Source organism: Myotis brandtii, unplaced genomic scaffold, assembly GCF_000412655.1.
Source record: "Myotis brandtii unplaced genomic scaffold, ASM41265v1 scaffold165, whole genome shotgun sequence".
In the NCBI taxonomy this organism is placed as follows: Eukaryota; Metazoa; Chordata; class Mammalia; order Chiroptera; family Vespertilionidae; genus Myotis; species Myotis brandtii.
The window spans coordinates 3208485-3222858 of NW_005356042.1; the positions used below are offsets into that span (position 1 = coordinate 3208485).

Here is a 14374-nt window from a genome sequence, read left to right on the forward strand (position 1 = left end):
GGGTGTGGGGGGAAGGGGATCAATGGGAAAAGAAAAACAAAAACAAAGGGGCCATCTGTAATACTTTCAACAATAAAGATAAATTTAAAAAGAAAAAACAAACATTTATAAGTTGACCCATGCACTTCAAACCGGTTTGGTGTTTCGGGTTGTGCTGTTTGAGAGTTAACTGTGTTCCTATATGTATACACCAAATTTATGGCACTATTATCAACAGGAGCTTTTTTAAAAAATATATTTTACTAGAGGCCCAATGCATGAAATTCATGCAAGAGTAGGCCTTCCTTCCCCGGGCTGCCAGCACCAGCTTCCCTCTGGCACTCGGGACCCAGGCTTCCCTTGAAGCCCTGGCTTCATCCGGAAGGTCGTCTGGAAGGACATCCAGTCTAATTAGCATATTACACTTTTATTATTATAGACTGATTTCAGAGAGGAAGGGAGAGGGAGAGACAGAAACATCAATGATGACAGAGAATCACTGATCAGCTGGCCCCTTCTCCCCTACTGGGGATCAAGTCTGCAACATTCACTCGCACCATGACCTCCTCGTTCATAGGTGGATGCTCAACCCCGAGCCACACTGGCCAGGCTCAACGGGAGCTTTTTAACATCACCTGCTAGTTCATTATTGCTCTAATGTAATGTACTACTGATTATTTTATTTTGTATTTGGCCTCGTTTCTACATTTTAGCGTTAATTTATACACAATTAGATTAAATAAATCTTTAGCCAATTTATTTGACTTTTCTGGCTACATAATGTATATTTAGTATTAATTTTCTCTATTTTCTTAAATAGAGGGTACAGAAGACGTTGGCACTTCGTGAATCGGATCCTTCGAATGCTCTGCCGAGACAAAATAGAAAGCCCTACCCTCCTGGGGAACGTTTGCCTCAGAGGAAAGGCCGCCCCATCTACTCGGCCCCTCCCCTCAGCGGCAGGCCTCCTGCCACCCTTTTTCTTTTCTTTCTTTTTTTTTTTTTTGAAGGGTTTTTTGTTTGTTTAATACATCTGAAAAGAATGCATATACAAAGAATTGAGACACGAGAAAGCATTGGTTCAACACTAATGAAACTACAAGAATTAGGATTTGGGGAGGGTGGAGAATATTACCTAAACATGTTTAACAATGTTGGAAACTGCAACCAAAATAAGCTGATAAAATCCCTATTAATATTTAAGAAGAGTCTTCATAAGACTCTCTCCATGGTTTTTATTAAACTAGAGCCTCAACTGGCTGCTCTAGGGTTCCTCATGCAAAACAGAAAGGGGATTCCCCTGACTGGTCCCCATGCTGTTAAATGTTCTCCCCACCCCCACCCCACCCCTAGCTTCTTAATGAAGCAGGTCTCCATCCTCATAACTTGAAGAGGATGTGAATCATCCCACAGACATCTGTCTTCTAGCACCCCTCCTATATACCAGGTCTTCAGCTGTGTTCTAGGAACACCATATCATACACTATTAAGCTGCACATCTATGCTAAGCATATAAAACAATGACTGACAAGGAAAAAATGTTTTTTTAATTGTGTACTTAATCTATTTGGTATATTTCAAAAGGTGCAATATTTTCTTCATTTATCAGTGAAAGAAGTTAGACATTAACTTAAAAAAAAAAATCAGCAAATGGCTAACAAATTTCCTTGAAAGTCAGTCACATATATAGTGCATCCTAGAAAAGAGGAGGGGCAAGACAGGTGCCACCCACTTTCATGAGTTTCATCAAATACTGAACCTACTCAAGGGTGGAGAGAAAAGGCAACTTTCAAAAAGGAGTGTGTTACTAAATGAGGCGTTTACTATACTCCTTCCTAAGAGCACCGGTGGGGAACATGTTTTCTAAACTAGATCTAGGAAGTAGAATATGGAATCACTCCATCCTCCTCACCTAAAGGGCTGTCCAATGGTTAACGAATTTTTTTTAAATGACTAAATAAAAACGAATTCCACACACACACCCCTCCCCTCCCACCGCAAAAAAAAAACCCAAACAAACAAAAAACAAAACTAGATGTCTCAGATCACTCTCCAGAGTGGAAGCCGGGAGCAGCTTCAACAACCTAAATTAGTCTGTTACAGAGTCATCATAAGCATGCCTTGCTTTTAAACAAAACAAAAACTAGTACTGATCACTTTTCTGACAATACACAATTACTCAAAATTAACCAGTATTGAGAGGGGAAAGGGACCTTATCTGTGGGCCTTGTTTCACACGAGTGCATGTGGGTAGGTGCAGGGCATTTGTCATTACTGCAAAAACGAATTTTAATTTTTAACCTTTAGTTTGATTTAAACATTGCTTTTAGTATGATGCCGAAACCAGCTGTGCAGAAAGGGCTCTGGAGAGATGTTTGTGGCAGCACACACCTGCGGCTCTTCTTCAGTTCTGGAGGCTCCAGGGCAGCCAATACTGCTTCGTCAAATACATTCTTTAGGCCTTTCTGTGTGAGTGCAGAACACGCCACATACTTGACAGCCTTCAGGTCACGGGCCAGCTTTTCAGCAGTCTCTGGAGTGATAGGTTTCTGTTTGTTCTTGGCAAGTTTCTCAATCGGAGAGGGGTCATCTCTGAGATCAATCTGGGTCCCAACAAGCAAGAAAGGAGTCTTTGGACAGTGGTGAGTTATCTCAGGCACCCACTTTTCTTTCACATTTCCAAATGAGGATGGAGAGACCACTGAAAAACAGACTAGAAATACATCTGTTTGTGGATAACTCAGCGGTCGTAATCTGTCACAATCCTCTTGCCCTGCAGTGTCAAAAAGTCCGAGTATATGGCTCTCCACCAATCATAACTGTGACTGCATAGTTGTCAAAAACAGTGGGTACATACTCAGATGGAAATGTGTTTGCTGTGTAGGATATCAGAAGGCATGTTTTACCAACAGCACCATTGCCCACAACAACGCACTTAATTGTCTGCATTGCTGATCCACTTTAAATATTTCAAATCCGATGATGACCTCAGCCTCTCCACCGGGCCTGCTACCCTTTTTCATTTTGCAACAGAACCCATTCTGATGGATGCTGAACTTGTAAACTTTTATTCCCGTCAAATATTTACTCAATAATTCTGATGACTCGAGATCCAATTACAGTTTAAACAAACAGCAAGAACATTTTATGTGTGGAAAGGCTCACCTTACACACTATTTCAGTTTCAGCTACAGAACAGGTGAAGATCAAGGTCTTCTGTGCCTGACTTGGAATGAAGTCAAGAGTCTGGAGTAAAGTAGAGGTTTTTTCACTTTCTAGGCAAAGATGTACCACCTAGTAAGGAAATACAGAAACAATGTGATTTTTTAAATGTTTAAGGTGCTCCAGTTTTACTTTACTTAGGCAAGTTATGATTTTAATACAAAAGGATGTGTAGGAAACCAACATAAATTTAACTTCCCAATTACAGATTTGCTGATGACATTAAAGCTATAATCCTATATAATAAAAGGCTAATATGCAAATTGTCCCCTCAGGAGTTCGACCGACCAGGAGTTCAAAAGCTCGCTATGGCGTGCACTGACCACCAGGGGGCGGGGTGGAACGAAGGAAGGCTCTGGCTGGCAGCCAGGGGAAGGAAGGCCCCGATCTGTCCTGATTGCCAGCCAGGCCTAGGGACCCTACCCGTGCACGAATTTCGTGCACCGGGACTCTGGTCTTTTAATATTAAGTCATGACACATTCATTAGCACCCCACCACACCCCCATGACTCATTACCTGTTGGACACCACCGTAGAGAGCAGCCTCTTCCATGGCAGTGATCACGATGTAGGGGTCATTCATGAACTCTTTGATTAAATGCTGTATATGTCTGTTCCAATGAACTCCAACTGCAACAATTTGATGTGGTGCAGATTCCCTTTCTTCAACTTCAATATTTTTTTTAAAGTTATCTAATATAGCAAACATCTAAAAAATTAGTATAATTTAATTTTTATTTCAAAAGAGATTAGTTTGACAAAACGTAAAAGGTGAAGGATTGTATATTTTCTGTTTTCAGAGTGGAGAAGGCCTTTACAAACATAAAAGTAACAAAAAAGGAAAAAATGCTAGGTGCAAACAAAATTAAAACATTAACATCTGGGTAAATATGTGTAACATATGTACCAAAGGATTAACATCCTTATATAAAAACTTCTACAAACTGATTAAAAAAGACAATCCCACCAACAGAAAATAATAAACAAGCAATTCATAGAAGAATGAGTACAAATGGCCAGTATGAATTCATGCTCAACTTAACAAGTAAATAAGGAAATACAGATTAAACTAATCAGATGCCATATTACAAAACAGACTAGAAAAGGAAGCTGAACTGAGGCCTCCCACTGCCAGGGGTGCAGGGAGGGCAGCGTGGCGGCACGGTGCCTAAGGGAGTGTAAATTGCTTCCAGAAAGGCGACTGTACAAGGCAGTCTTCTGGATATTAGTTTTGCAAATAAGAATTGAGATTCTAGAGGCATTCAGAAACCCTGTGAAGACCGACAGAGTCAGTATCTAAAGCTTGGACTTGAACCTGAGGCCATCACTGCTCCCAAATGACTGCTCTTGGTCATCATGTTACACTGCTTCCAACAAATGTCTTATAAGAATTCAGTCTTTGATCCATTAATCCCCTTTGTAGGAATTTACTCTATGGGAAATGTGCTAAAAAGATGTATTATGTTCTGAAGCCACACACACACACACACACACATACACACACAATGTTAAATGTCTAAAAATAAGACAATTATAAAATAAATTATGTTATGTCCATAGAATTCAGTATCATATGGCAAGTAACAATCACACTGTAGAATAGTAACAATACAATGCTATTTACTAAAAAATGCAACTTATAAACTACCACAGAAAGGTACTGATATTAATTCCTATGACGAGGAATTACAAAAAAGAAAGAACTACCCCAGAATAGTGATAGTGATTTCCTGAGTGTAAGATTATGGATGTTTTCAAGTGCTCTCCTCTATTTTCTCAAATTTCTAATATAAAAATTGCTTTTATAATCAGAAAAATATTAAATAATTTCGAAAACCTCCATAGTTTTGCTTTTCAAATAGAACACTGGTAAGAAAATTTCAGAAAAAAATTCTCTCTTCTTAATCATAGAAATTAAAGAGAAAAAATTTTAAATTAACCAGCTTCTACCACAAATAGACACTCTTCTTGAACCCTAAAAACAATGAACACTTTAATTTTATATATTTGAGTAGTAATATCTAAATGGATGCCTTACTTACTTGTTCATTAGCTTCAAAGAATAATACTTCCACCTCATCCAAAATGAGGTGACAGAGTCTAAGAAATAACAAGCTTTGATATCTGAGAAGTCTCAGGAGGCTATGTGGTGTTGTAACCATTACATCACCTATATTTTAAAAGAAAAAAAAATTAACATTTTAGATTTTCCGCAGGTTTTTCTAACATTTCCTTTCCTAAGATTCCACATACTTTCTAGAGATGCCTTCTAACAAAACAAAAAGCTGTTTTTCTTACTCAGGTGGGTGAGGCAAGAAGTTTACCTGCCCAGCTAACCCCGCTCATTATCGGATTAACTACCTGGGCTCCCATCACGTTCTGCACAACTAAAAGACAGGGAGCGTTTAGTCAACATCTAACAAACAGGAGGCGTCAGCAGGTAGTTCATAAATGAATGAAATCACATAGTTTTCTCTTTTTCTCACAGAGATAAGCCAAGATAAACCTTCATCATCTATACCCATCGGAACTGAGAGGGCCGGTCTGAGCTAGTGACCACCAGCTGCATCTCTCAGCTCCTGACACCTGCAGCTCCCGGCCTGCTGGGCGGGTTCCCCTGTGTTCCGTAGGGAAAACCAAACAGCTTGGAAGGATGCTTACACCCCCTTGGAAGCTTCATATTTTTGGCTTCATCTTTGTGGAGTCCAATTGTTAATAACATAGGATGAAGAGGCCTGGAGGACACGCCATAGACTCCCAATAACTCAAAAATAAATTGGGCCTTTTTCCACCCAGGACACACGATGACTGCCAGAGGCTGCAAAGACAAACAAATCCACATAATTTTGAACAAAAGTTAGGAATCAGACACATTATCTGTGAAGCATGTGGACTCTTTGTCCAGAGTAAGCACTATATACATTTTTATCATCATCACATAGGTCAGAAAAGTTAAACTCTAATTTCATCAAAAAGGATTGAGACACATTGGCTCAGACTTTGCTAGGGCTTAAACTAAGCACTTCACAAGTATTAATCCCCTTAGTCCTTAAAACACTCCTACAGGACAGAACCTATCGCTACGTCATTTCACAGAGGCGGCGTCTGTGGCACAGAGAGGGGAAGTCAGTTGCCCAAGGCTGCACAGCTGACACATGGTAGCAACAAGATCTGAAGCCAGGCAATCTGGCTCTACAGCTCCTGCTCCTCAGCGTAAGGGTGAACTAACCGCTTCCTGAAAGGGGCCTTTAAAAAGGTTAACATCTCTTCCTTAGGTGACTGTGTTTCCTATAGCACCATCTGAACCCTGCCCTCCACTCTGCCACAGATATCCCCTGAAGGCGCACAGCCTGCCCCCACTAACTGAAGACAAGAGGAGACGGCTTTCCTTCACACAGGTCCCGGCGAGCGCCAGCTTCCAGGTGTCAGCCTAGAAGCAGGCTGACCATGGACATGCAGAGGCAGCAGAGTGGACACAAGAGACTACACCTGGACACCCCTTCCTGGCCCAGCCAGGGTTCTATCTCCACACAGGCTGCATCTCATCAACGCGGTCAGCTACTAACTGACTGATGGATATAAATGTATCCATTTAGTTTTATTAAATACATAATAACTTAGCCAATGCAGATTTCCAAAGGAAAATCATTACACTACCCAGCATAATTCGAAAAATAAACTGTCATCTTTTCTAAATCGCAATTCTAAGTGTCTTTTCATACTGCTATTTCTCACCTTGTAATGAGGGGCAGAACAATTTGCAGGGTGTCCTTTGGGATAGGATCTGAGACAAAGGCCACACCCAGCAAAGCAGATGTCACTACCCCACTATCAAATATCTGATCCTCACACCCCATTTCTCTCCTCGCCATCATTTTTCTCAGCTATCTTCAGATTCTGACACATGGGAAAAACAAAGTAGGTTTATAAAAGTGTGGGGGTGCTATGAAAATATTTGAAAGAATATGAGACGATGACAGAAAACCTACATTCTAAGCTCACTTCTTGTCACACTTGCCAGCTGTTAAGAATTTAAACCAGTAACTTCCCATTAATTTAATTTTCTCATCTGTAATACTGGTGAAAAGAACACATGGTCTGACCATCTCATAGGGTAGCCAGGCCAACTAGATAATCAGTGAAATACTTTTTATAAACTATGTATTTGTCTCTAAAAGCAGATTTGTCTCTTGACTCAGCAGATTGCCCACAACTGGGAGGTCAAAGGTGAGAATAGTGAGAGATGACTGTGATCAGATAAAAGTTTCTCATGGGACAGTTTCTGTCCCGACAGTTAGAACACCAAATGAATAATGTAACGTAAATTTTACTAAAGTTAGGTGTAAATTTTAAAAGAAATATTTAATCCATTTTGTTGTGAAACAAAATTGTCAACTTACTCCGTTTCTACTTGGTAATGACTTGTAGCAGCCCCCTGTTTGCAAAAGCGTAAGCACTGGTGGAAGGTACAACAAAGGGTCATTTCCACACTGAGAAATGACAACCACATCACAGCCACGTGCTATGGGAGGCCAAGAGTAAGATTCAGTGTGGCTAGGTCCCAGAAACTTATTTCTTTGAAGAGCCTACAAAACATCAATAACAACCAAAAACCACAATAAACTAATGAAAACCCATCTCATTGCTCATTTACCCCAACAACATGTATACATTGCTCATTCTGGCATTTTCCACTGAATCTTTTCTAGAACCAAGTCCTGCTAGAAGATTCTTGCTTTTCTAGGCTCCAAATTAAAGGATCCAACTGACCACCCAGGTGCTTAAAGCTCTCCAGCACAAGGATATGGCTTCTTGTCTAAATCTGACGATGCATCAACTTCACTTGTCAATCTTTTTAAAAACATGCCTTTATTTGCTTATTTTCTATATGACTGTTACTAAAACCTCCCAAATGTCCCGAGTTCTCCAGCCACATTGATACTATTTTCCAAAAGGCTGATCTCATCAGTTATCTCCATGAAGTCCTGCTCCCAGGCCCTGAGCCCACTGCAATCAGGGCTGACTCCACTCTGCACCTGGTGTGCAGCTGCCATCCTGGGGTCTCCCTGCACCATCCCCCTTGTCTGCAGCACACGCTGTCTTCTTCACTTTCTTGTGTTGGTGAACATATTTCAGTTGCTTCTTGACAAAGGGTGCAGAGGAAGTACATGTGAGGCTTTGCACATCTGAAAATGTCTTCATTCCCCCTCACACTTCGTTGATAGACCTCTAGGCTAGAAATAACTTAGAACTTTGGAGTCAGTGCTCCTCTGGTGTTACGTGAAGTCTGCAGCCATTCCGATTCCTATCCTGCGTGTGGGACCAGATTCTTCTCCCAGGAATCCTTCATGGTCTCTGAATCCCTCCAGTTTAGATGCTTCGCAAAATCTACTATCTTGTTCCTCCGTTGTGCTGGGCCTGTGGTAGGTAAACTTCCTTAACTCAGGAAGTCATATCCACTGAGTCTAGAAATTATTCATGTGTTACTGTTAGAACTGTCTGCCCTCTTCCCCCCTTTCTTTCTGGAAATTCCATTTCAGATATTGGACCTCAAGTTGACACTCAATTTCTCTTTTCCTCCCTATTTCCATCTCTTAGTCTTTTGTTCTACTTTCTGATTATTAGCTTTTATCTCTCAAATCAACTACTGATTTTTATTTCTACAACAGTATGAATTTCTAAAAACCTATTTTTTATTCTCTGTTCCTTTTCTATAGTGCCCTGTTATTGTCAAATACATACAATATATACCTTATTTCTAAGGATATTTATTTTCTAATGTTTTCTTCTATTCTCTACACGGTTTATTTACATCAGTTTGCTTGGGTCTTACTTTTTTCCCTTGGGTGAGGGCTTTCCTCAAACACCTAACCATCCCTGACACTCACCTGAGGGCGGAGCAAAGCTCAGCACCACGTGCGAGCCACATCACCGCGGAACACGGGGCAGCAAGCACATGTTTTTAGTGGGAGAATCCCAAACAGCATCATCTAAAGGTCATTCTCTAGAGCCATTCAGTTTCTCCAGAAGGACCCTTCCTTCTCCTTCCTGAGCAACTGGCTCTGGATGTTTAGGAAACAGGGTGGGGAAGCTCACGGCCCCCACCCACTTCACTCCTCCCTCGGGGTGTCGGCCACACCCTGCAGCCCGGAGCCTGTGGAAAGCTCTTGTCCACCAAAGACTTCGCTCTCATTCTAGTCGCCCTTGGGGTTTTATTCTTTAAAAAAATATTTTAAAACTTTTTTTTTATCCAAAAAGGAAGTAAACATGTATGATCAATTTACTACGTAAAACAAAGGTCTATAAAGCAATTTTGCTAAGACATATATCATAACCATCCTAGCAACTCATTTCTTCCAAGTCCTTTCCACAGGCACTTTTGAGAACTTATTTCAGAAAAGCACTTACAGTTACACATGGTTTCTCCATAAAAGAATTAGTCACTTGTAAGAAGTTAGCCTGGACTTAAGAATAAATAAGAAATTAGTAACAGAGGCTTATAAGAGAATTTCAAAAGCAAAGAAATTATACAAATGCAAGTTCAGTAGAAGCTTTTATTAAAAATCCTTCCACCTTCGGGCAGGTCAGTACTCCTCCTCGAGTTTGGTTTCAGGAGCACTTTTACCTTTTTCAGGTCTGCCGAAAGCGGCGCCGTGTCGATGGACAAGCAAGGCTCAATCTTGTTCCGGAGCACCGCAGAGGCCTGCTGCGCGCCCGCCTTCAGCTTCTGCAACTAGAGGACACACACGTCAGACAGTCTGCCTGCGGTGTCAGCACGGAACACCAAGAACTTTATGGACATGAGAAAAGACAAGAGTTTGATTTCAATGTAAAAACCTAGGTGTATATGCTTATCAAAAACATCAAAACTACCAAAATGAAAGGAAGATCTTCTAGTATCCCCACTCCCAAGAACTATTTCTCTAAAACACTGACTCACTAGACAATTCCTAAAAGGATGTCTTCAGATAGTCTCCAACTGAAGGGGTTTCTCTTCTAATCTCAAGTATAGAGGGAGGAAGGAGAGGGATTTAAAAAGTAGTTTTCTTTCTTTTTTCACTTTTTTTTAGAGTTGTAATACCTGTTGCAGATCAGAGATTCCATCAGCTCTCAAAGGATCAGGATTTAAAAACTGCAATAATCTGTAAAATAGTTAAAAAGACAATTTGAAGGGAAAAAATTGTGTCTTTTTCTTGAGTTATTATTCTAATTCTTCTTTGGCAGAGGTAAACTTGTTCTGCTTTGCCTGTTCACTGTGGTACAAAGGCCACTGTGGTCAAGGCGGTCCCACGCTCCCACCAGCCCCACCCTGGGCCTCAGGCTGTGGACACAGAACTGCCAACCCCAGGCCACCTGCTGTGAACCAGGAGAAAGACTGCATGATCCCCAGGTCATCACAGTCTAAACTATCCACCGTCTCCTTCCTTCTTTGCTGTTGAATCCTGAACACCTCCAACTCCCTGGAACCCACAGTGGACGGATGAAGTGCAATCAGTGGGTTCTAAGTAAAGGGCACTCAGCCAAACAGAGGTCAGATACAACCTTCTAATAAAAAAGTATCAGGCAATGGAGCTGTCTCAGTATAACAAAAGAAAGAAATGAGTTACATGAGCAACGCAAGGTCTTTTGTTCCACGGAAAGCGCCCACTGTGACACCACAGCTTTCAGGTGTTAGGGAGGCGGATGTCAATCCAGGTGTCGCTCCAGATCTGCGGGCTCCATGGCTGCCTCAGAGCTCCTGGCCCTGAAACACCCTGCGTAGCTTCTGCTGGATGAGGACGCACACCCCACAGGGTGGCCTCTGGGAAGCTGGGAGCCTGAAGGACTTCCACAGTCAACACCTCGCCCCAGCCATCTCAAGCTAATTAGCGAACAGCATGACCTGTACCCATTTCTGAACTCTCTTAAACTTTGTCACTCTGGTAGCTTCAGAGCAGCTGCAGTACTTGAAATGTGAGAGTGGTTTTATTTTATTTTTTCCATTGATTTTAGAGAGGGAGGGAGGGAAAGAGAGAAACATCAATATAGACTGGATCCCACATGGATCCTGACAGGGGATCGAACCCGCAACCTGGGAATGTGCCCTGACTGGGAATCAAATCTGTGATCTTTAGGTGTACAGGATACTCGCCAACCAACTAAGCCACACTGGCCAGGGCTGTGAGAGTGTTTTTAGGCTGGTGTTGTAAGAAGTCTTAAAAGAAAGTATGAAAATATTCTGTGCATTAAACAAGTGTAAAATGAAGTTATTACTCTACTGTGAACAACTTGTAAGTAAATACTTTGTGAATCTGGCAGGACAAAGAAAAAAAGATCCCCAGTTCCACACTGCAAATAATTAAACAGTTTCTCGAGCCAGTGATAAACCTATTTAACATAACAAAACTGGAAAGAAAGCAAACACCAACCCATATAAAAACAACAGCCCCAAAAGATCAACTATATCTAATTTATTTTGTTCACTTCACCAAAGAAAATCAAGAAGGTGAGATAGGAAATGTATATTTATAGTGGAAGAGAACTTTAAACAGAAAAATATACCTTACGTAAAAGAAAAAACTAACTTCAAAGCCTAAAGAAGCCATTGTATGTATATTTTTAAATGGGAACAAAGATTTGAAATTTATAATAAAATCATATGTAAATTCTTCCTGCTTATAATTTTATCATAATTATTTCAATAAAAAATTTAGGCCAAGAAAAAAATTCATACTTTACACAGCCATTCTTCTCATTGTATTCTTTCTTCTCAGCCAATCTGAGTGGTTTCTCATTTGACTTCTGACGTAAAGCACTAGAAATAAAAAAAGCATTTATTAAAATTTATAAACCCAATCCTGAAAATATCTTTATTTCCTGGGAAGAAATTTAAAAAGTACCACTGAGGAACAAGTTGATCTATGTAGGTAAATGTATATGGGAACTGGAGCTGAGCCCCTCAAGTAGAAACACCATTTGACAGTTCTGGTGCCTGCCAAGAGGGAGTAAGCCCACCACAGCCCCTCTCCTACTGATCACCACTAGGAACTCTGGATAAAGTACAAAACTATAGGGGTGAGACGTCAAAATGTGAAAAACAACCACAATCATGGAGAGTTTCCTCGATTTTTACCTTCCACTATAGCTTGGTGTTAAACTGAGGATGACCTGGGACGGTGTAGAGGATATAGATATAAAAATCTCAAGAGAAACCTCAAGCCAAAGAATGGGGAAGAGGAGCCTTCAAGAAGAAGCTGGGAATCCCAACTGACTTTCCCTCTTTTTCTCTCCTTGGCCTGCCCAAGACCAGCGCCGATCCATCGAGCTGCATGATGCAATGGCAACAGCAGTGTGGTCACCGGAACCCTGAGAGAAAACCTCCCCCTCCCTCTAGAGCAGTGGTTCTCAACCTTCCTAATGCCGCGACCCTTTAATACAGTTCCTCATGTTGTGGTGACCCCCAATTTCATTGTTACAAATTGAACATAATTAAAGCATAGTGATTAATCACAAAAACAATATGTAGTTATATATGTGTTTTCCGATGGTCTTAGGCGACCCTGTGAAAGGGTCGTTCGACCCCCAAAGGGGTCTCGACCCACAGGTTGAGAACCGCTGCCCTAGAGGAACTGGGAAACAGGTCTAAAGACTGTGTGAGGACAAGCTCCATTATTTTCTCTCTCTCATTTCTATTGCTGTTTTGCTCCACAAGCGGTCCCAATCACACAGAACCACCCGGCAGTTTCCCCAAGAGAAATCATCTACCTGGTCAGAGGAACAGGGAGAGGGAGCAACAAGGAAAAAGTGAACGTGAGAAAAATCCTGGAAAAGGAGAGAAAGCCAGAGGGGAGAGGGGGTCCCCTATTATTGCTAATGACCCAAAACACATCCCAAGCTCACTCCAAGTTGAGCATATTCAGAACAGACCCAAAGCAGCAAACCAAAGACTTGGAGATTGAGCCAACATTGCAATCACCACCCTCAAAAAGAAAGACAGAATTGAGGTTTGAACCTAAGGGAGTGGTTGACTTCCAGCTAAAACAAATGAACAAGAACAACAGCAAAATTAATATTCTACAGAGGATTTAACAGAAACCAGAGCCTCACATCATAATATTCAAAATTCCAGTATATAATAAAAAAATTATTGAACGTGCAAAGAACCAGGAAAATCAGATCAATTGTCATGGGAAAAGATAATCAACAGGGGCCAACCTCTAAAGGCGCAGAAGTGGGAATTAGGAAGCAGTGATTATAACCGTGCTCCATAAGAAAAGGAAAGGCGAGCACTCTTGAATGGGACAATAAAAGTTCTCAGCAAACAAATACAAACTATTTAAAAAAAGAGAAAATTTTAGAACTAAAAAAAAACATAAAATAAAAATGTCATGGGTAGACTCAATAGCAGAATGAAGATGACAAAAAAAGTCAATTAAGAATTATTAATTAGAAGAATTATTAAGCAACCAAAAAATTTTAGAAAAAATGAACAGAGCCTCAGGGACCTTTTGGACAATATCAATATTTGTCTCATCAGTCTCAAAAAGAGAGGAGAAAGAGATGGGTGCAGAAAAAAAATTTATAGAACAGCTGCTGAATACTCCCTAAATTTGATAAAAGACACAAACCTACAAATAAAGAACACCAACCACAAAAAACATGATAGAAAAAACACCAAGGCATATCATAATTAAATTGCTTAAACCAGCCCACCCTGTGTGGCTCAGTGGTTGAGCGTCGACCTAGGAGGTCATGACTTGATTACCAGTCAGGGCACATGCCCAGGTTGTGGGCTCGATCCCCAGTGTGGGGCATGTAGGAGGCAGCTGATCAATGATTCTCTCTCATCATTGATGTTTCTATTTCTCTCTCCTTCTCCTTTCCTCTCTGAAATCAATTAAAAAATATATATACTAGAGGCCTGGTGCACAAAATTTGTGCACTTGGGTTGTCCCTCAGGCTGGCCTGTGCCCCCTCACAGTCCAGGACCCCTCGGGGGATGACCGACTGATGGCAGGGAATGGGCTTAAGCTGGCAGTTGGACATCCTTAGTGCTGTCGCAGAGGCGGGAGAGGTTCCACCACTGCTACTGCACTCGTCAGCCATGAGCCTGGCTTCTGGCTGAGCGGTGCTCCCCCTGTGGGAGTGCACTGACCACCAGGGGGTATCTCCTGCATTGAGTGTCTGCCCCCTG

At 41.3% G+C, this 14374-nt stretch overlaps 1 protein-coding gene and 1 pseudogene across 1 annotated transcript in view; both read right to left on the bottom strand.

The window, feature by feature from the left end:
• TDRD12 (tudor domain containing 12) overlaps nt 1-14374 on the bottom strand; it is an 85378-nt gene that overhangs the window by 32488 nt on the left and 38516 nt on the right. The window contains exons 11-17 of the mRNA XM_014536781.1: nt 11915-11995; nt 10283-10343; nt 9827-9934; nt 7602-7787; nt 5863-6019; nt 3719-3831; nt 2371-2582 (exon numbers count right to left, since the gene is read on the bottom strand). Of these exons, the coding sequence (XP_014392267.1) occupies nt 2371-2582; nt 3719-3831; nt 5863-6019; nt 7602-7787; nt 9827-9934; nt 10283-10343; nt 11915-11995 (918 nt within the window). The remainder of the gene's footprint in view (nt 1-2370; nt 2583-3718; nt 3832-5862; nt 6020-7601; nt 7788-9826; nt 9935-10282; nt 10344-11914; nt 11996-14374) is intronic.
• LOC102255762 lies at nt 2255-3000 on the bottom strand (annotated as a pseudogene).